This window comes from Colius striatus, chromosome 12 (assembly GCF_028858725.1).
Source record: "Colius striatus isolate bColStr4 chromosome 12, bColStr4.1.hap1, whole genome shotgun sequence".
Classification (NCBI taxonomy): domain Eukaryota; kingdom Metazoa; phylum Chordata; class Aves; order Coliiformes; family Coliidae; genus Colius; species Colius striatus.
In genome coordinates, this window is record NC_084770.1 from 8,952,293 (window position 1) to 8,975,022 (window position 22,730).

General features: G+C 43.5%; 1 protein-coding gene across 1 annotated transcript in view; it reads right to left on the reverse strand.

Annotated features, from left to right (window-relative positions):
- Positions 1-1,547: 1,547 nt before the first annotated feature.
- Positions 1,548-22,730, reverse strand: part of LOC104553705 (probable cation-transporting ATPase 13A4) — a 44,562-nt gene continuing 23,379 nt past the window's right edge. Inside the window, exons 13-31 of the mRNA XM_062006177.1 lie at positions 21,924-22,112; positions 21,548-21,609; positions 20,689-20,839; positions 20,153-20,239; positions 19,309-19,462; positions 18,610-18,721; positions 16,944-17,068; positions 15,793-15,956; positions 14,665-14,775; positions 13,958-14,037; positions 12,608-12,650; positions 11,566-11,675; positions 10,657-10,753; positions 9,530-9,602; positions 8,288-8,462; positions 7,613-7,827; positions 6,074-6,162; positions 3,126-3,206; positions 1,548-2,615 (exon numbers count right to left, since the gene is read on the reverse strand). Coding sequence (XP_061862161.1) covers positions 2,394-2,615; positions 3,126-3,206; positions 6,074-6,162; positions 7,613-7,827; positions 8,288-8,462; positions 9,530-9,602; positions 10,657-10,753; positions 11,566-11,675; positions 12,608-12,650; positions 13,958-14,037; positions 14,665-14,775; positions 15,793-15,956; positions 16,944-17,068; positions 18,610-18,721; positions 19,309-19,462; positions 20,153-20,239; positions 20,689-20,839; positions 21,548-21,609; positions 21,924-22,112 — 2,340 coding nt within the window. The 3' untranslated portion in view covers positions 1,548-2,393. The remainder of the gene's footprint in view (positions 2,616-3,125; positions 3,207-6,073; positions 6,163-7,612; positions 7,828-8,287; positions 8,463-9,529; positions 9,603-10,656; positions 10,754-11,565; positions 11,676-12,607; positions 12,651-13,957; positions 14,038-14,664; positions 14,776-15,792; positions 15,957-16,943; positions 17,069-18,609; positions 18,722-19,308; positions 19,463-20,152; positions 20,240-20,688; positions 20,840-21,547; positions 21,610-21,923; positions 22,113-22,730) is intronic.

Genomic DNA, 22,730 nt, shown 5'->3' on the forward strand with positions numbered 1-22,730 from the left:
CACAGCTCTGCTGATTGAACTGTGGCTGAGCCACTGAAGGAAGATAACAAACGTGTGCAGGATGGCTGGAGACACTGGCCTTGCATAGGAAGATGGAACACAAGACTGATTTCTTAAGGAGTGGCAGAGGTTAAGTATCACCAACTATCTCAGTTCTGTTCTCATGCAGGTACGGTTGTATTTCAGCAGCAGGCAAGCAGGTCTTTATCTTATCAACCCTACAAGCACCACAAGTTTGCCACAAGTTGGTACTTTCATGCTGTCAGTTGTGACAAGAACATAAATGCCACACCTAGTCAGCAACGCCACTGCAGCTGCCAGCCTATCACACACAGCAACGATTTCTTGTGTGCAGGGGTTCAGAAATAGGACAGTGACTTTTGTCTCAGAGGAAAATGTGACCGTACCACAAAGTAAGTATGGCAGGAATAACTTCCCTAGCCTGCTCTTTGGTGTCTCCTTAAGCTGCAAGGAGTGCGTAGAGCATCTTGCCTTCACTTTTCATCTGGGAACTCAGTAACTTTGGAGACACTTTGATGAATAAATGTGAAGCATTTCTGTTTGTGTCAAGTTATGTGGCTCTGTGGCAGATATTTACCATCACAAAACCTGAAGTACATAGGGAGGTATTTACTCCATTTGCTTGTCTCAAGCTTGTCTAAAATGGAGGGGAAAAATGCTCTGAGTCAAATAAATGTTTTATTCAAGTCAAAACATTTCTGGGGTTTTTTGTTTTTAGAAAAATAGGGGTTTTTTGATTGAAGCTAAATTCTTTTAAAACACTTTTCTCTTGAATCAAAACAATCCATAACCTCTTCTGATTCTTGGTTTTCCAGAGCTACTTTTTACTCTAAGAGACCAAAGGAATCTTTACTGTGACTTCCAGCTTTCCTGATACTCTGAGCTTCTGACACAATCCAAGAGTGCTTTAGCATGAAATAGTGGGAACATGCATCCCAAAGTGCACCTCAGCTCCACCCAGAAAAAGCCTGGACAAGCTCTAGCTGTGAAAAACAATGGTGTGCAGTCAGTTCAGAGGGGACAACTCACCTGCACACCTTTTCCTGACTGACATCTTGTTTTACCCAGCTGGACCCCCACACTGCAAAATCTGGTGAGCAGGATGTTGAAGCCTCTAAGGGTGAGAGGATATGCACTGGTAGGAGCTGCTATTTTGAGTAGGTAAAACTTGCAGAAATGTGCAGTGCTCTTGCAGTTATGTACAGCAGAAAAAACACTACAGAGCAAATAAATGTCACCATCAAAGGTTAGCAGGTGAGGGATATGAGTTGCCGAATGACACATAGTGTGTAGTACATTCAATTACAGTCGGAAACCAGAGCCAACACCTCAGATGATTCAATTTAAGAGCACATCACAGAATTTAGTAAAAATATTCTGAGTCCTAGCTGGCTCCCTGGCTTAATTTGGGCTCTTGAGAGTCATAATCCCTTCAATGTCTGCTTCTTTTGGCACTGGTAAACCAGGAGCTGCTGCCAGGCAGCAGCCCAGCTGCACAACACCCACTCTAGCAGAGCAAGCTCACAGCACAGCCTCACAGCCCCATGGGATGAGATCATAACTTGTCATCATCACGTGTTTCATTCTACTTTTTTCAAACAGATACCCCAAACAAATACCTCCCTCCGAAAAGAACTGTTAAACAATGAAATCAATCCTGCTCTGTGGATCAATTGATTTTTCATCCAGAAAATGCAAGTATCACATTTTAAACTGAGAAGGCAGCCAATATGTTACCTGGTAGCAGTGAGCTGGCAATAGCTCTGCATTGTTCTCATCATGGCAAGAGCATAATGATGCTGGGAGTAAAGCCTATTTGCAGCTCCTTCCAGATCTGGAAAGTCAAGTATTGCCAGAAGGGAAAAAAAACCCCAAGAAGTGCCAGACACCAGGTAGCAAAATCTGAAACCCCAGGAGCTATAGGAATCCCAGGACCTGCCCATGTTCATTAGCCTCTGTCAGGAGTAAGTTCTACTTGATTTCTCAAAGGAGACTTCTCCAGAAGAGTGCTGGTATCTGGATTAGCTACTTTTCATTTGGAGGAGCCCCCACTTTTACGGACTGCATAATGCAGCTCAAGAGAGGGATGCAGCAATGGCGTATTTCAACCACAGTTTGCCAGTATTCAGCAAGCTGTTCCACTTACAGCTGGCAGCGACTCGGACATGGGCAAGCAGACAGCAGGGACACTGTTGTGGCTTTTTGTTGGCTGCAGACAGCTTTTCTGCTTCCAGTTAATTTAAAAATAAGCCAGAGTTGGTTAGTCTTGGAATAGGGACCAGTTATGGGTCAGTCCTTCCTATTATGTCTCTGAGATAGTCCTCCTATAGTCAACTGCAACTGTCCTGGACATGTGTCCTCTGTAGTTTCCGTCAGAGAGCGTCCTCATTGCTGTCAAATGTTGGATTGTTATGGCCTCCCATATTTCCCTCTACTGAGATTGCCACGGAATCTGAGAAGGTTGTTTCATTCAGAGGTGGCCAGGCTGAGTCCAGCTCCAATGCTCGCTGCAGTCTCTTGTAATGGCTCTTGGAGTGGTACTGGAAGGTCTTTTTCAGAAGTAGCCATAAGGATCTGTTCTCGATGACAGCTTCCTATTAAAGAAGGAGCAAAAGACAGATTCCAAGGGCATGGACAGCAGTTTTTTCTCTTCTTCCACAGGACACATGTGGGGCAAGTAGTGCAGATGCCAATCTCCCACTCTGTCCTGCTCAGCCACATCCCTTAAATAGCCTTTTACTAACCACTTCTCATACCAGCTCCATCAGAGCTCTCCACCAAAAAACTGGGACTGACTCCTCCTGACAGTCTTCAGAATCTTAGCAGATTCCACAGACTGCTCATACTTCTCTAGCCTGAGGCAGGGCCTGACATATTCCACTCACCAGAACAAAGAAAAAGTGGCTGGGCTTTGCATTTGCTTATATCTGGTCATTTAGATGTGGGGCTTGGAGGAAAGAATAAGAGCAAGGCAGCAGCAATGGCTCCAGCTTTACTAGATATTCCCAAGCTGGGCTGGAGGAGGAGGGAAAAAGAGAAAGACCTGACCCTTTCACCTTTCCTGTTTCCTGTGCTGACAGGCACATTCAATGAAGCATGCTCACCTCAACAAGGAAGGACACAGCAAGTGTGACTGCGAGCATTATGACCATGGAGATCCGCCACGTGGTAGGAGTGCAAACGAGCTGGGAAAAAAAGCAGAAGCTGTTCAACAACATGTGCAACATGTGCACAACAACAGTACACACTGGCAGCAGCTTGTGCCACAGAATCATACAATCATTTAGGCTGGAACCTTAAGATCATGGAGTCCAAACTTTAACTCAGCACCGCCATGTCCACCACTAAACCACGTCCCTCAGTGCCACATCTATATGTCCTTTAAATATCTGCAGGGCTGGGGTCCTGTACTTTGGCCACAGCTACCCCCAGCAGTGCTACAGGCTTGGGGAGGAGTGGCTGTAAAGCTTCCAGGCAGAGAAGGACCTGAGAGTGTTGGTTGACAGCGGCTGAACATGAGCCAGCAGTGTGCCCAGGTGGCCAAGAAGGCCAAGGGTATCCTGGCCAGTATCGGGAACAGTGTTGTTAGGAGGGATAGGGAGGTGATCATTCTCCTGTACTCAGCTTTGGTGAGGCTGCACCTTGAATACTGTGTCCAGTTTTGGACCCGTCTCTACAAGAAGGACATTGAGGTGCTGGAGAGGATCCAGAGGCAGGCTACCAAGCTAGTAAAGGATTTGGAGCACATCTCAGATGAGGAAAAACTGAGGGATCTGGGGCCGTTTAGCCTGGAGAAAAGAAGGCCCAGGGGAGACCATCTCACTCTCTACAACTACCTGAAAGGAAGCTGCAGTGAGGTGAGAGTCAGTCTGTTCTCCCTAGTGACAAGCAATAGAACAAGAGGAAATGGCCTCAGGTTGTGCCAGGGGAGGTTCAGGCTGGATATGAGGAGGAATTTCTTTCCTGACAGGGTTGTCAGGCATTGAACAGGCTGCACAGGGAGGCGCTGGACTAACCATCCCTGGAGGTGTTTAAGAGATAGGTGTATGTTGCACTTAGGGAAATGGTCTAGTGGTTGATAGGGCTGGGACAAAGGCTGGGCTTGATGACCTTAAAGGTCTCTTCTAGCCGAAACAATTCCATGATTCAACCACCTCCCTGGGCAGCCTGTGCCAGTGCCTGATTACCCTTTCCGTGAAGATTTTTTTCCCTCATCTCCAATCTAAACCTCCCCTGGCACAACTTGAGGCCATTTCCTCTTGTCCTATCACTTGTTACCTCAAAAAAGAGACCAATCCCCACCTCGCTGCAGCCTCCTTTCAGGTAGTTGTAGAGAGTGATCACATCTCCTCTCAGCCTACTTGTCTCCAGACTAAACATCTCAGTTCTCTCAGCTTCTCCTCATCAGAGTTGTGCTCCAGACCCTTTCAGCAGCTTCCTGTCATCAAAAGCCAGAATCCCACACTGGCTGTACATCACTGATAAGCCAATACTACTAGTTGTCTTGAGGAATTACTGATAAAGACACTTTTAAACTTAGGACACAGCAGAGAAAACCATACTCCAGAACTGCAACAGGAATCTAAATGCTTCCTTTCTTTCTAACATAGGAAATAGTTCAAAGTCTAAGCATTTCAGCTCCAAACCCAGCTCCAGTTCCCCATGCCTGGCAGCACTGGCTTTCTGGCTGTAGCTCAACTTAATTTGGAGATGCAGTTCAGATCCAAAATTTGGATCAGCAGTTTCTTCAGGACTAAGCTATTGCAGAGTTTCTTATTGTCACTCCCTCCTTTCTTCTCCTCAGTAAATCCAGTGTATTCTCTGCAGACTGCCTGGGAGTTTTACAGTTCTCCCCACTGGCGTTTTATCCTCCCACAAGCTGCAATGCTGACCAAGTCCTGTGTCACCACACTGCACAACTGGACTAAGACTTGCTTTGAAGTGCCATCTCGTGGCAAACTCTTTAACTTGGCCTGCTCACAGAACCACTGCTCTGGAAACAGTTACATGGTGAGGCAACTTCAGATAGATTGTACGGCACTCAAAATCCAGGCCCATTCCCCTTGTCTGTGTTTTCCTTTCCCTGTTTCATTATTTCCATTTCTAAATGCACTTACTAACTGTCACACCACCATACAGGACTGGAGGCAGCATCATGTTCAGTGTTTGTTATTTGCCATTTTTCTGATCACAAATGTACTGAAAAAATAGCTGTGTGTTGTTGTCGTTTCATTTCTGTGGCTCCTACTACAGGGCTGTGAGCGTGTCACTGTGGACGAGGTTAACATCACCCAACCTCAACATGATGATTGCCAAGTCCACTGACAACCCTGTCCTATGGCTGATGTAGATCTTACCTTTCCCTTGCATTTCCCCTAGGATGGATCTGCATAAGGCAACTCCCAGCTTGCATTCTGCCAAACGAAATAGGCCAAGCCCTGCTTGTATTTATTAATACAAGGATCAAGACAGATCCTCTATTGTCATGACAGCCCCACTAGTCTTTCTCTACAACAGCTCTAAACCCAAATGCTGCTTCAGGAAACTGTAGGCTGTCTGAAATTTAAATAGGGAGCCTGAAAACATCAGGGAGCAGGAACTGAGAGCTGCTGTGAGTGCTGACTGGCAGATCTTCTTTGCAAGACGATCTGTGCGCAGAGTACTAATAGCCTGAGACACACAAGAGCATGGTGCTTTAGTTTAAACTTGCAGAGCCTAGCCTGTTCTTTCCCTGGCTTCACACTTACGAAGCCACTAACATATCAAGCATGGTAAGCTTGGTGATGTCATCTTCTGTTTCATGCACAATGGAACAATGAAAGATACATGAGCGGCTGTCCAGGTGTCAGAATGAACAGATCTTAGTTTAGAGCTACCATATCTCCAGAAGGTTCTTCAATCCCATCATCTAAATCCATCACTTTACGTCTGATTTGTCTTTAGAGGTACCATGTATCCCTGCAAAAGTGTGTACCTTCTGTTAAAAACAATTCCGCTGCACTTATAATGAGACTACCAGTAGGAAGAAAAGCCACCTTGGAACAGTACTTACATCCATCTTGGAGTAGAGACCATCAATATTAGCAAACATCAAGAAGAGGCAAACGCCCAGCTGCACTATGAGCACCAGTACGAACACATCTGGAAGAACAAGAACAGGGAAATAACCCCACAGGTTTATGAGCAATCTCAGCTGCTTGCCTTTACTACAGAAGACTGAAATAATTTTCTGTGTCAAACAGTCAAAAAAAAATCCATGAGATGGGAAGGAACTTTCAGCAACAAAAAATGAGCAGAGTAAAACCTCAGCTTTACTCAGTCAAGTAGATATATGTGAGGCTGGGACAAGCCTTGCAGCCACAGATTTAAAAAATCAAATGAGTATTTTAAACATTCGACCCGACCTCTCACATCTGAGAAGCCTTCCAATGCGTCTCACTGAGCTCAGTATTTCCTCTCATTCAGAGAAATGTCCAGGATGTAGTCCTGCTCTTATTGATACAATTGGGAACTCTGCCCTCAATTTCAATGACATTAAGGTTTTGCTTTCAATCAGGATCTAAAGAGTAATGGAGACTCTATTGCCCTCCCCTTCCACAGGCAAGTGTTCTAGTGAGGGGTAAATTCATTTTCTCTTCAGCTGGCATGCACCAAAATTCACTCCCCACCACTCACTCTGCTTTTGTCTGGTTCTGGGAGATTAATGACCCACTCCTCTGATATCTGGGAGGCATGTCCCCTCCTCACTATTATTATACCACAACAGCAAAGCCATGAAACCTGCAGCACCAGCAAAAAAAAAGAATTGAACAGAGCTTTGCTTAAGAGATAGCAGCAGGATTTGTCCCACAGAGAAAAAGAACAGCTCTTATGCCTCACTGCAAATTCCAGAGCTGACACAATCACAGGTTCTCATCTTCCCTTCACTGGGTCTTTCAAAGACAGAACAGACTTTGCAACAGCCCCTGCAGGTTATTGTCTCCTTTGATGTTTCCTATTTAAAGAAGTTACTGGTCATTGAGTTAGCAAATGCTAAATGTCTGCGTTTCTGGAACAGGAAAGAGGGCCTCTGCAAAAGCAGATTTCACTGCATGGGCCCAAAAGAATGCCTTGAACATGTGTTCTCTCAAATACTGCTCAACCAGCATGCTTGGGGGAGACAGGTTCTTCCACAGTTATTCTAAACTCTGAAGCAAGGTAAGACCACCTAATTCTGTCTCTTTTTGAGATGTCCCACTGCCTTAAGTCACATGATGTTTCTGCCAGCCAACACCACCTTCTTTCTGCTCCTTAAAAGTTTTTTACAAACTCCCATTTGTCTGTTTCAGAAATCCAATGCCAGGGCCAAGTTTTTAGCAGTACAGAAGCACAAAATGTGGGCCAACAGTTCAGACAGCTGTTGGTCACAGGATGCCACTGGCACTAAAACTTCTGAAAAGGTGGCCTTTTAGAAAGTAGTCATTTAGAAATGTAATACTGGGCTCCTGCTTTTTTGGCTGGCATCAATTTGGTCAAGTTTTAGTTTTTCCCTGCTGAATTGACCTCCTGAATTGACTTAGTCACAGATCTCTCCCTCTCTCCTCATACTTACAGTTTGTGTAGATGGGTTGCCTGAAAGGCTTTCCCTTGGAAAACACTAGTGCCACAATGAGGCAGTTGATGGTACTTAACAGCCACACTGTGGTGTTTTCATAGCTCTTGTAGCCATTGTCTGTTTGCTCCTGGGCTCCATCTTTCATCCCATGGAGCCCCAAGCTGGAAGTAGAGGAAGAATTCTCCATGTGGCTGTTCACTGAGAGGCAGGCGCTGAAAAGGAGCGTCACACTGGTCAGCAAATGATTACCACCCTGGTTATCTCTCCTAGCTTCCACTACCACTATGAGGAATCCTCCCCCACAGCCATGCTTTGTTCCTCCTATCACAAGAATGTAGGTTATTGGCAATGTCATCAATCTTACCCACTGGGTTGAGCTTGCTGAACTTGGCAGAGCCTGACCTCAAACCTACTTGGATACCCTGGTCTTCACTGCAATCAAACACTCCTCTTTGTGCTCAACAGCAGCTTTCTCACCACATTCACTGTGCTGCACAGCAGGCTTGCTGGAAAACTTAGGGACCTGCAGACAATCCTGGTTCATGTGTTTGCAGCACCGAGTCCCCCCACAGCCTCTAATCAGACCTGTAGTTAAGCTGATCAATAGTGTCACGTAGACTTGACCCACTAAGCCTACTCTGGGTCACACAGAGTCTCAAGGAGGGTCCCTACCTGTATATATCGGTCTTGGTATACCAAGGCTGCTCCTGGACCACCAAAAACCCCAAAATCTGTACGCTGAGGCTGAAGAGGATGTTAAGTACAACAGAGAGCAGCAATGGGGGTGAGATGAGCTGGCTGGGAGGCCTGTAGGGAACCAGCTTTGGATAGGCACCTGTGAAGCTCACTGAAACACACAGAGACATGTTTACTAGTGCATTCAAAATACAAGCAGTGCTGCTTTTACTGACTGTTACCAACTGCCAGCACCTTTACAGTCCATTATGTTTTTTACAATATGTACAAATACTGTATCAAGTACAAAATACTTTTGTACTTTTGTTTTCTTACAAAATCTTACAGGCTATAGAAGAGGTTTGATAATGGCATCTGACTATCAAGAGGGATTTTTGGAAAATAAAATGTTGGCTACTGTCAGGCCCAAGGATATAAGGATATGCTCAAGCTCTCCTGTTCTCTTTCTGTCACTTGTCAGCTGTGGCTTGGGGATTTTCTGTTGCCTATGCTCTGTGCATTCTCCTGGACTAAGCATCTAAGTGGTTATTTCAGCTGCTAGAAGACCCAAGAGGTTTTCCTCTGTTTTTTTGTTAAACCTTTGAGTAAAATACCTATGCAGAAAGCCTTGATGCAGTGTTCCAAATGGGCTACTTACATCAAGGTAGCTTTTAGCATCCAGTATTGTGACTGACTCTTGAAGGCTTGATTTAATCAAGGCCTCTTCCAATTGTCTGTGTTCCAACAGGGATGGAAGACAGCTATGTGGCTTTGCTATATGCTTTTCATGCCCCTGCCCTTGTCATTTCTGTTTCTAAACCTCTCCCTGTATTTCATTTCTTTCAACAACCCCATCCTTCTCTTTCCCCTCCAGCACTACTTTCCTCTCTTATTCTTGGCTTACAACTTCCTTTTCTGTAGTGTCTGACACTTGTCATTTCTTCCTTCTCCATTTTCATATCTCTGTTCTCTCTTGCCTCTGTTTTTACTCCTAGTGATAACATCCCAGTTCCCAACAACTTGTATGCTCAGCAAATGCATCACTATGAATTTAGTCTTATTTCATCTTATTTCAGAGCTTTTCTCCAACAAGACACCTCCTCTATTAATCTAAACATCCTTTATTCTAGATACTTGCTCTTTGCTTCCTTTCTCTACATAGAATTATGCATTTCCAAGGAGCTGAAAAATACTCAAGATCCTTCTCTCATTAATACACAGGATGACAAAGGGGCTTACTTGTCACACCAATTACAGTGGTAATAGCCAGATCTTGAAACAAGAATTGGTAATTCCCAAAGGATTTTAGTTGCTGAAAAGAAGAACATAAAGAAGAAAAAAAAAAATCACAAATGAGACATTTGCTGTGGGCTTGTTTATATTGTCTCCAGAAAGCAGTAACATTGTCATGGAGCTCATGCTCTGCTGTGTGTTCTGAAATGCTACTCAGCAGTTAAGGGGACGGCACCATACCCCACCCTGCCAACAGATACCACCATTGGGCCTGCAGTAAACACTCTCACTTTGTACATTGTTCAAACTAACAACGCCTCTTGTTCATTCAATGCAAAAAAAAAAAAAGAAGGCCATTTAAAGAGACGTGCTTTCTTAATGCTGGGTGACTTCTGAATACAAAGCCCTCCTCTCTATTTGGGAAGAAGCCATGCAAAAAATGGTTTAAGGCACTCCAGGGGATTTTGCTTACTGTCAAGTTAATTCATGCTTTCAGTGCTGAATAAGTTGCAACAACATATGCTTACACCAGATTCTCCCTTTTCATGAACATATGCTCTCATCCAAAATACTGTTCATCATCTCAGCCTTCCTTTTGCCCAGCTTGGATCTTGAGCCCACTGCCTAAAATGAATGGGAAGAATCTTTCCAGTTTTCAGCTGAGAGTACTGGAGGATCATCTGATCACACCACAGAAGTTTGTAGCTCAGATAAAGCTCTATTCCCTACTTTTATTGTGGCTTTTATTGTGGCTCCCACAACTCTCTACAACTACCTGAAGAGGAGTTGTAATGAGGTTGGGGTCAATCTCTTCTCTCCAGTACACAAGGAAATGGGTTGGAGTTGCACCAGGTGACGTTTAGATTGGATATTAGAAAGAACTGATTTACCAAGAGGGTTATTAAGCAGTGGAACGGGCTGCCCAGGGAGGTGATGGAGTCACCATTCCTGGAGATATCAAAAAGCCATGTAGCTGAGGTCTTGAGGGCCATGGTTTAGTGATGGGCTTGTCAGTGTGAGGTTAGTGGTCGGACTTCATGATCTTAAAGGTCTTTTCCAACTGTAACGATTCTATGATTCTACAAGCAAGCAGTAACTCATGCAGGTCTAGACAACATATTCCCAAGACATACCCAGTACAGAAGGAGAACACCAAGGTACTGAATGGTGCTGTAGAGTGCCATGTACTTGAACATGCAGAAGGAAGTGACAAGAGCAGCACGGCCTTCCCTGTGTGAAGACATAAAGGATAGCAATTAGATGATGGGTCTGTTCCTGTTGCCAGTCCTCAAAAAGTTCTGTTGAAATCACAAGTAGAGAAGTCTCTACCAGTACCTTGCTGGGAAGTGAAATAAACAAAATCTAGCCTGAATGAAAGTAAAATCATCACTTGCAGAAATAATGCTGCAAGAAAAAGGGCTTGGTTCCAATCATCTATGTTCCCAAGACAACAGATCTCAAAATCTACCCCAGTGAGTATTCCTGATAACATTAATCACGCAAGTAACAACTCCATATGAGGAAAAATGTACAAAGCCAAGCAGCTGCTCAGTGAGTTCAAACTAACAAGTCCTCTCCTCCTACAGTAAACATTCAATACCCAATGAGAGTACCTCTCCCTGGTTACTCATCTGCCCCAGTAAGCAAAATTAGGACCCTGACAGAAGAGATGCTAATGTTTTGCTTGTACAGGGTATCAGAGGCAGGGCCTAACAGTAGTGTACAGGCTGATTCATGGACATCTGATTCAATTTTCTGGATCATTGTTCATTTTTCTGTTTCGATTGCATTTTAAATACTGCTAATGACATAAAGCTCAGGTGTAGATGCTCTCCTCCTGTAATTTTGAAGGAACTAATACACCTGAAAGAAATTTTGGATGGAAACCAGACAAATGGCAATTTCAAGGTCAAAGACTCTTATTTTTCTCTACATGTGGGAACACTCAAGACTAATACTCGAGAGGTGTGGGAACTGTCCCCTTTACGAAATAGGAAATAGAAGTGGGAACCCTTTCTGAAATAGGAAACAAAAGTGCTCACCTGATGAGCTCTGGCACACAGGCTATGCTGGGGGTTCGGGAGGTGAAAGGTGAAGCCACAGACGCCTCCTGCTCCGACAGTGATATCCCTGCATGTGCCACTTTCAAAGCCTGAAAGTCATATCCTTCTTCAGCATTCACAAACCAGGAAGACACAGCAACTGACATGTCAGCCTCTTTGACACCTTATTACAGGATCCTGTCTGTGGTCTTCTTATACCCTGGGTGTGCTCCACCCAAAAGGTTCCTCCAGTGGGATGCGTTTGAGGCATCATGCCCAGAAGAATGGGGAAGACAGCAAGGGAAAGTCCATTTTCCACAGACTCTCAAAGCCATCCACCACCAGCTGCAGCAGACAGGTTTGGCTCTGCCTGCTTTGTCAGCACTTATTTGCAGTCACAACATGTACACAGTCTAGGTTCTCTACTTGTTTCCCCTAGGAGAATCCTTGGGACTTTGTTTGAGGACAAGTGCTTCATTGCCCAGGTGGCATTGCTCTCACTGCTACAAGCATGTGTGAAGTCAGGGAGGGAATTGAACCTGCCCAGAAGGGAGTTGTGGATCCCTCCTGAACATGGACTCTTTCTTTTGAAAAACAACCAAACCAAACCAACACAACTTTCTTGCACTTCTAAAATGTGCATTTGCAAAAACCTTGTAGAGCTACAGCTGTTCCCCATGGAAATTCCTCCTCTCTAGTCTTCTCTACCCTCAGACACTGAAGATATTGACAGAGATCCCTAGTGACTGAAGATGTTGACAGAGATCCCAGTGAAGGGAATTTTCCCACTGGAGAATCCTCTGGTGGTTTTTGCAAATAAAATTAATCAGTCCTTGAGACTACAAACTTCAACAAACTCTGCCCAGGACAGCTCTTGCATGGTAAGAACCACTCTGTGGAATCAGGCCTGAATTGGTACAGCTGCTCTGCAAATAAGCAGAGCACTCTCATCTCCAGGCTGTGCTCAATCTGGGATATTCTACTGGCATTGCATTTATTTTTCATTTTTTAAATGAATACATCATAAAGAATTTTCACTTACCCCACAGTCATTGGCTCCATCTCCACACATGCCTACAAAATAGCTAAAAAATTAAGTGAGTTACAGTTCAGTTCTGGGAAAAGTGAGACTTATAAACAGGAGGGAATCAGCATCTCCTGCATGAGAGTCATTTATGCAAGTCATGCAAGCTTTTTGTTAAAAGCCTTTCTAGAAAGATGAAAGACTGAAATACAAGCCCAGGACTCTGGACTGTGCATGAGCCTTGGGCTTACACCTCAGGTGTGCCTATAGTAAAGAATTTCTGCTGTGACAGGCTGAATAATACATCAGCATGAAGTTTTATGTTCACTACAACACAGTCTTCCACCATCACTGGACTAAAGGTCACTCATAACAGAGGAAAGAGCTGATGGTGACAGTCCTGCTCAGGAAGAAAAGGATTGCAGGCACTGGTACCTCCTGTTCACCAGGAAAAGACATGAATGGGGACTCTGCTTTGGGGTCCAGTCCTGTCAGAATCTCTTGGGGCAGAGAGAGTGACAGGGAAGGTGGAGTAACAGGATTTCCTGCACTTAACAGGATATCTGTTGACAGCTCCCCAACCTGAGGCAGAAATAACCTTGTGAAATGATGAGCCCTAAAGTAAATCCCTGTATCCACAGCATCCAAGTAAAAGCAGCCTAGTGCTTCAGGAGCTGACTCACTTGTGTCTTTTAGTGTTGAGGCCTGGACTGCAGTGCAGGGAAAGTCCTTGCTGGGAGGCAGTAATCATGGTCCAGGGAAGGCAGACAGTGGCTGGAGTGCTCACCACTGCTCACACCAGGCTGATAACCTGAAACAGCCTAAAGCTTCCCCTGCTCTATGACTAGGCCAGGGGCTAGCTAGTTGATGTGAGGATGAGGGGTCTTCAGAAGACTGAATAAAACACAACAAGCCACCTGGGACTTAGGAATATATATACACCTCTGAATGCCAGCAGCACAGGGCATACCAATCCAGATTGCCCTGCCATGTTTTCTGCAGTAAAAAGACTGCTAGCATCAGAGAGGCTGCAATGCTGGGAGATATTCTTAAAAATCTTAGGTAAACAAGTGCCCCTCCTTGAGACCCAGAAAGAGAAATAAGGATGAAGGATGATGTGAACAAACAAAACCCAGAATCATGGGAGTGTTAAGTCTTTGATTGGTTGCCAAACCAACAAGGACTGTAGTGTCTCTTCCTTAGCAGGCTTCTGGAATTTAATTGCCAAGCTATATGTCTGCAGAAGTTTCAGTCTTGGGCACTTCCAAGAAATACTATGTTAGACAAAAGCTAGCTCTCACTAGTCTTTTTTCAAGCTTACAAAACCATCAAACACTTCTTAACTGTCAGAGATCATTATGAACTTACTCCAGCTTTTGAAACTCTTCTACAAGGCTGGATTTCTGACTAGGAGACATTCGAGCAAAAACTGTTCCATTCAGCAGGAGCTGTAAGGAGAAGAAAGGAACTGTTATTTTAATCACTTGAGGTAAGAATCACAGTGATTTCAGTGATAATCTGGAAGAGAAACCACCAAACATTCACATTTCCAAACAACTGATGCTAGACTACAAAGCAGGAAAGGCTGATGATCAAAAGTAAAAGGTACCTTAATTAATATTTTGAAAAAATAACAATCACAATATGATAAGAGGCCTGGTGTGTCATTTAAGTTACCAGATGAACAAAGATTACCAGGCAGGGATGTACTAGTAGAGAATTCATGAGACTACTCTTCCCATAAAACAGACAAGTCACACTGAACTATATGCTGTGTAATACTACATTTTCTCCTGTCCTCCAACACATGACAGAATCAGTGCTGTGCAAGGGCCACTCATATGGGCACAAATGTTTTAAGTCATCCTCATACCATGAGGCAGGTTTGCTCCTCTCAGGTACAGTAAAAATTTAGGGATTTTCAGGTCTTTCTCCATCTGTTAATGCCAGAGATTCATCCAGCCCATTTAGGGTTAGAATCATTCCCAAAATATGTCCTCTTCAGCTAATTGTATCAGGACAATCTGAATCTACTGAACAGTGAGTCTACCCCAGTTAAATAACCCAGATCTTACCTTTGGAAGTAAATGCCTGAAATGTTGTGCTACAATTTGGTAAGATTTTCCACTCATGGCAAAATGGTACTGGCCTGCTGCCAATGCCAGTTCAGTCTGACCATCATCCTCCTGTAAAACAAGACTGAGTGAGTGCTGCTCCCAGGCCTTCAAGAGCTACTATGGGCATTTACACGCCACTACAGACAAAGAAAAGGACACTTGTGAAGGCTCTGCTGAACCTGGGTTCAAGGCCCTTTGCCTTTTCCTCAACTTGTAAAGGGATTGAGGCATATAATGACATTAATTTCAGTGGGAACTGGGTGTTTCATAGATCTTGAAGGCTGGTCCTCAGCATTGCCACATTGGATAGAATTTACGCAACAGTGCCAATCTGGTGGGCTGTTCTGTGAGCAAGAGGGGCTAGAGATAGCATATGGGTACCACAGCTAGGCATGCCCTTTTGCAGTGAAATACACTGAGGATGCTGCTCAGGCTAAAGGAGCCCCTCAACAGCCCCTGCAGAGATTCCCTACATCTGCCTGTCTCTAATGCTTCTTAGAGAAGGGTCAGCACCTTCAGACATACTCTTCAGGGAGAGAGTAACTTGTCTTTGTCTCAGTTTCTTTGTGGAGATGCTTGATGAAATAGAGTTTCTCAGTATAGCTAGCCCAAGTTTCACTGTGTATATGCAATTTCTCTACAGTTAACCCGTGTTTTAATTCCACAGGTTTGGGAAAGTATTAACTATCAGTCTCCTTGAGCAAGGCTGGTTCATTCTGTTCAGTTCCACAGATTTTAAGTCCATATCCGTACTATCAAATTTAACTTGAAAGAAGAGGAAACATGTTTTAAACTGGCATCAGCAAAGCATGAGAGCTAGACACTAATCTTCCCTGGGTTTCTGCAAAGCTGATCTCAAGTAGCTAGGCAGTTAGCAAAAACGTGCTTGCAAGATAACATGCTAAGAAGGAAGCTCCAGGCAAGTACATTTTTATAAAGATCCTTTTTTTTAAACACTTTTCTTGCACGTAACATTACAACATGCAGATGACTGGGAATGACTGGTCTCTGTTACACTAGTACAATCTCACTGCATTATTTACAGCATTCCAACTTAGTTTGTTTTCCTGCTTCTTATGTGCTCACCAGTCTTCCATAATCTTCAGTTTTGTTTTCTTCTAGTGGCTTCCAGGCTATAGATGCTGAAAAAGTCCCAGGTACTTTGCTTGCTTCCACAAGAATCACTCTGTTTGTTGGAGGAATCATCCCAGCATTTTTTGCAACAGTTATAGCTGTCTGAATGTTGTCACCTAGAAAATTCCAGGGGAGTGTTATCAAAAATGTCTGCAATGAGGATTTTTTTATGGAGGAAGCATCAGCAGACTTTTCCTGAATTAGGAGTTTACAAACACATCCAGAAGGGTCAGTGAGATTTCAGTGTCTATGCCTAAGAAGGTTTTTGATACACTTTGCAGATGAGGCCTGTCTCAGTCATTTAACACATTTTTCATCTGGAAATGCAGTATTTTCATTTTTATCTGAAGATGAAAAATTTTCATCTTCAACTCAAAGATATCTAGATGAGGAACACGCTTCTAGGTTATGTGTTTTAGACAAAAAACAAAATGGAATTTGCTGCTCTTATCACTGACTGTCATCAACCGGCCTTAGAAAGCTTTGATGTAGAGTGTGTGCTGAAAGAGGTGAAGCCCAAGAAGACAAGATCTGTGTGATTCCTGAAGAATGTCTTTAGACCATGGGAAAACTGAGGGTTATCCTATTCAAATATTAATCAGCCCTTCAAGAAAAAAATGGGACAAATAGAGACTGGCAGGTGTGAGTTAGCAGATGTCATAAGGTTCAGTGATTTGTCCTGGAATCTGTGCTCCACCTCTGCTCATGTATGACATGATTTTATGAAGCTCTATAAAGAGAGGATCTTGCACAATTCATGTCTTTGTGCATGTCATCTGATAACCTTACCAGGGAGAACAAGTGGATTGACTGGAAAGCATCAAAGGAAAAGAAAGGCTCTGATCTGTGGTGAAAGTGGGACAGATTAAGAGTTAGATATCTGATACATCTTTGTGAAGTTGTCAGGGACATCAGTCTGCATGGTTCAGCTCACATCATTATTACAACACAGATGTTTCTTGGCCTATAATTGTCTGAAAGATAGAAATGTCTGTGCCTTCCTAGTAGTGGTGGTGACAAAGCAGCAGGCTGTTCACTCAGATACCACTGAACTCTCTGTCTGGACCAGTGGCCACATACACAATCCACCTTTTTCAAGATACCTGTGACCATAACACTCCTGATGCGGGCAGCACTGAGCTCTTCCAGGACAGGCTTTGTTTCCCTTTTTAATCGATTCTCCATTATCAGCAGACCCAGGAATGTCAGATCAGATTCTACCTCCTCCCTAACAGTGAAGAACAGATAGACAGATTTAATTCTTCTTTTTGCCTTCGGCCTGTTTCTGCATTGAATTTCCTGATAGCCAGTTATAACTGTTAACCATCCCACCTAATTCAAAAGAATTAAAATAACTTAGTAGTTTTCAGGATTCTCGAACTGTGGTGATCTGATTTGGAAAGTTCATGTACACTGGTCTTTCTCATTTGAGGACTGTACAAGAAAAAAACACATCTTAGTAAATCTGTCTGTTATTCTCGACAGTAGGACCTGAGCCAACAGGATGTGGAAACTTTGATTCTGTTCTCTCCTACTCTTTTCTTTACACTTGTGTTATTGATTCTTTTCCAGTTGAATACATGCATCTGAGAACATAATTGGTAAACAATCCCATGTCTGAATCGTAACCTAGAGGTCTCTCAGGGAAATAGACTGACTCTGAGGAGTCTGAAGAATATTAAAACTTGTAAACATTTTAGTCAGCGTAGCAGGGAGGAGGTGATGCCAAACACTTGCATGGCAATCACAGTAGCTGACTGTATAGTCACTGCTTTCACAGTAGATCTTGTGTTTGAACTCCTGTCTCCTTTTTTCTCCTGTCAGTATAGACATCATGCATGCTATAACTGCAAAATCTGGGCCATAGCACACTCAACCCAATAGCAACCCAATTTGCTCGTTGGGTTGGATAGGTCTGTTAGGACACCTGTCACAAGAACCACTTGCATTTTGCCTCAATGTGACTGGTCCTTTCAGCAAAGCCAAAAGCCCTGTGAAAGAGCAAGTGAGCCTCATCTGGATTAAGACTTCCAGCTAGCAAACAAAGAGGACAGCAGATGAAAAATAGCAGCAGACACTGCAGATGTTTCAGAGTGATGCTTCTGGAGTATCACAGAAAAAAGCTAGAGGGATTTGGGTAAAAGTACATGGATTCATGTGTAGATATTTTTGTGTGAGGCTTGCAGAAAACTAATACCATGAGCATAGCAGAAGTTTTCTGGCTTCTCTAGAAACTGAGGAGAGCTAAAGCTAGAAAGCTAAAGGTCTGGGCCAATACAGCAGCAGAAGATAGTCTCCTGACTTTGACTAGGCTAGAGAACAAGCAGTGTAATGGGGGTAACTGGCTGCCTTTGCCGAATCAAAGGGCCAGGACAACAAAAATAAATCTCAAAACAAACAAACAAACAAAGATACTTTTCTTCAGCAGAAAGTCTGGATAAATCTGCGAGGATATTGGTAAAAATTATGAACTGAGGGAGGTGTGTACTAGACCTCAGAGTATACTAGAGTTATATTGCCTATGCTGATTCAAAGTTAAGAAATGTATGAGGATTCTGAGCACGTGCTAAATAAGAACTGCAAGTGAAGTACTCTCTACCCATGCTCAGACAGACCTATATCCAGATTTACATCAAATTCCTTCTGTGAATGTAAGAAATCTCTGTACTCCACCCCTGCTTTTGGCAGGAATGTCATGATAATGGCACTATGTGAGGCACCACTAGCCTGTGGCTAAATATGGCTGATAAGAAGCAGTCTATCGCTTACCTTGTTAGATCAGTAAGTTGCTTCCCTATCTGCAGAGATTTCCATGCCAGGCCGATGACCCTAAAGCCCTGTGTTGTGTAGAGCAGAAGCTTCCTTTCAAAGTTTGATGGGACTGTGCAAAAGAGAAAAAGACAGTTCATCAGAGCATTTGACTGCTTTCCAATAAAAGGAAGCCTTAGAGCAGGGGAAGTTCCTGTTCCAGAGGGCAGGTACACCTAGAGACTACCCATGGGCTAAGGACATCAAGGAAAGCTGTTGAACTGAACTTTGCTCAACAAGAAAATCACTTTCTCTCTTCTGTCACTTTGCACTTATGATCCTAAACTATTCTGCAAAGAATTATCTTCTTGCACCTTGTCATGAAGGAGCTGTGTTCTTCTAGCCGTCTTCCCAAGGGTTGGAGAAAAAAAGAAAACTTTTTCTGGTGTACACTGGATCAGTAGACAACTCTTCCAAACATCTATTGTAGCAGAGACTGCACACCTTGTACAGGAGTTGGTACTTGCTTTTATCTCTTAGCAGTCCTCCTCTGCTGAGAAAGGCTGTATAAGAGCTTAGCCGTAGACCATAACACAGAGACTCTAACTTTTCAGGTTGAAGTATAAAGTCTAAGACCCACAAATCTCATTTGGATCTTCCATTTCATTGCATCATCAAAAGTTACTTACACGTACGTGTTTCTGGCAAGCGTTTAGTTACCTGTTTCTCCTCTACATAACATGGCTACCATTTCTGGAGATCCTTTTGTGAAGACCTGCTGTTCCCCACCAATTTCCTGAGCAATGACAGACATTCTTTGCAAGGCTGAAGAGAATGGAAACTGATGTAAAACAATAATTCCTTCCACTGGGGCCTAGGAGAAAAGCAAATGGATTAGATAATGCAGCAAGGATTTGAAATTCAGGCCAAAGGATTTTAAGCCTGTCCTTTGGGCCATAATAAGAAGCTAACCATATATAGTGAGATGTTTTGTCACAGTGGGACAGAAAAGATTGGCATATAAAGTGAAATTTGTACAATAGTATTTAGCTTAAGCAGCAGGAAAAGTTCACCAAACTTTGGCAGACCATTAGATGTGACTTACTGAAAGGAACTCACTAGTTCTGTCTCTTTAACAAGACTCTGCTAGGTCTTAACACTGGCCTTGCAAAGGGAGAACATATACCTGAAAGTGCCCCTTCTTGGTGTATGGCCAAGTAATGGCCTAACATCAGCTACCAGACTCTACAGTTCCAGGTGCTTTCAGAGACCTTCACTGCTCAGCTGAGCTTGGATTGAGTCTCGGGCCACCAGGACAGGCAAATTCCTGAGCTGCACAATCTGTCACCCAGCATCCCTCTGTTTCTGGTGTGAGCAGCAGGCTCCCCCAGGCACCTCATTTTTATCAGAGAGATCAAGGCAACCTCTCTCCAGGCAGAACAAGAAAAACAAACTGTGGAAAAGCTGTCTTGGACTAGGACAACGAAGCATTTCTCTACTAAAAGATAACTCTTACACTGACAGTTTAACTTGATCATGAATGTGAATCTCGCAAATAGCTTACACTGCTGGCTTTAGGCCCAGGTCTAACAACTGTGGCATGAACAGATCCTTGACCTCCAACCTGGTGTCCACTGGAGTCATCTATCACCTGTGTATTAAAAGACAAAAATCTTTCAGATCGTAGAAACAGTAGAGCTCAAAGAAACCCCAAGGAATCATTTAGAGCTTTTCTTACCTCAAAACAAGGTATCTTACTCATCCTTGAGAAAGAGTCTGTCTGATCTCACACTAAAGAGCCCCAGTAATGGAAAACCCACTGCCTCCCTTGGCATCAAATCCAGAGCTTCACCAGCTTCACTAATATACTGCTGTACTCCCAGTAAAATGAGCTAAGTACTCTAAGTACCTCTCAGTGAAAGCTCTAGGTAGAAAGAAGGAGCATTTCTCCAAAAGCCTCAGTGTGTGTTTCTGGGTTTTAGTTGTTTCATATCTATGTGGGAAGTGGCTACTTGCATGAGACGGCTTGGGACATTTCTCCTTTGTAAGAATACCAAAACTCTCCACCACTGCTTGGATAACAACAAAGCACAGCTTTACCCAGTTAGTGGCCTCAAACATTTTCACATCCAGTGGATCTCCTTGGATCTTGCCCTCCCAAATGATTAGTGAGTGACAAACTGCCATGGCTTTGAACAGTGGGCCCCAAGGCAGGCTGTGGTCTGCAGAGAAGCTGTGAATCTCCTGGAAGCTAACACAAAAGAGAACATAAAAATCACTCTCAGGGAACACCAAGAATATACAACTAACAGAAAAAAAAATCTTAAATCTTAAAAAAAAAAATCTTAATTTAAAGTCCTATCTTGTGTTAAGACCACAGGCATGTTTCTGGGGCCTTGTCCACCCTCATGAGCTATTTCTCAGACACTCACGCTCAGAACAGTTATATTCTGCATAGTTAAAGAGTCCATTGGATCAACAGAGGAACAGATTATATTATAATGTATCTTGCTTGAGGCTTATGCAAAGACTCTTGAGCTGTGAGGCTGATATGTTTGAGCACATTTGTGCAGGCACATTTCTTGAAATGTAAATGAGCAAACCCATGGGCATTGGAGGAACTGAATGGCAATCTTGTGGGTAACAGTAACTTCATGTCACAAAGGTTTGAGGCACCACTGCAGCTTTGAGATCTAACCTAGCATGTCTCCTGCAGACCAACCTGCCTGGGCATGCTCTGTCAAATGCTTACAACAGAAGCTGCATCTTTTCATGGGGTGTAGGACCCCTGAGATGAGGAAAACAACTCATTTCAGAAGCTACAGAAGTAATACTGGAAATCTGAACACAAGAACTGCAGTGCTGTTTGACATTAACTTTCACATTTGTTCACATGTCTAGGAAGAGAATTCACTATCCCACCAAATTTAAATGCCCTTGGTGTGTCAAGAAGCCTTACCAGTTTCTTTCAGAGGGCAGCAAGCCCCAAAGATCCATGCCATCTTCTGTTAAGGTGCCAGTCTAAGTTAAAATGTACATTTAAATTAACTTATCACATGAGAGCTCCAACAGGAATAAAAAGCAAGACTTATTTTAAGAAGCCATTGTCCAGAAATGCCAGCGTAGTGCACAGCAAAAGTGCTACCAGTCAATTCCCGGATTCCAAGAAAAACAACAATTTGCAACATTGTCTGTTCAGATGACACAAACATAACTATACAAGACTGGTCAGCGTGTTTCCAAAATACAATGAAATGCTTGATCAAAACCCACACTCTCCCACCCCAGCATGGCTCCCATTACTAGTAAGAGAGTAACCACCACATCGCAGTTACTTTGTCAAAGCAGATGAGGTTCAGCTGTCCACACATGTTGATCCTCTGGGGGCTGATGCAGAAGATGCCCTTTTTCTTTAGCCTTCGTTGGGTATAAATGATTCCTGTTGTCAAGGCAGCTGGCAGAGCTGGTGGGACAGCAATGGTGACAACATCCAAAGCCTTCTTCACCACTTCTCCTGTCTCCTCCTGATACAAAACCAAAGGCAGTTATCGGCAAGAGGGTGGCAAGGAATGCTGCTTGGATTACCTGAGCATAGCCCTCTTCATCCCTCTCCCTTCACTGCAAATGCTTCAGGCTGTGCTGTTTTCTGCCCATGAGTCCATCATGTATTCACCTCTCTAAGAAATTAATTGCTTTGATTTAACCAAAGGCTTTAAGACTACCCCACTGCTAATGAGCAGCCTCCAGGCTTCTCTTCATTCTCCATGCCAAGAAACCTGCCAAGTAGAGCTCACAGTCTTCTCCAAAGCACATGAGTTCAAACATGCCAGCTAAGTTGTTGCATCCTCAGCCAAACCTTGTTTCCCATGATACAGCACTCAAGAATCTGTCATTTATATGGGCATCCATCCAACTGCCTGCAGGCATAGCTCTGGACTGCATGTTGGGATGGCAGGTGAGATATATGGGATGGTGCTGAAAAGGCTAGAATGCATGTGTTAATGACTTCTTCTGACCTTATATTCTAGGAGTTGTGAAAGGAAATTGCTTTTACCTGCAATAAAAGACATGGAAGTAAAAGTTACATTTTTAAAAGGAGTCTCTAATTTGGGAGCTTAGAGGTCAGTGTTACATTGACTGTC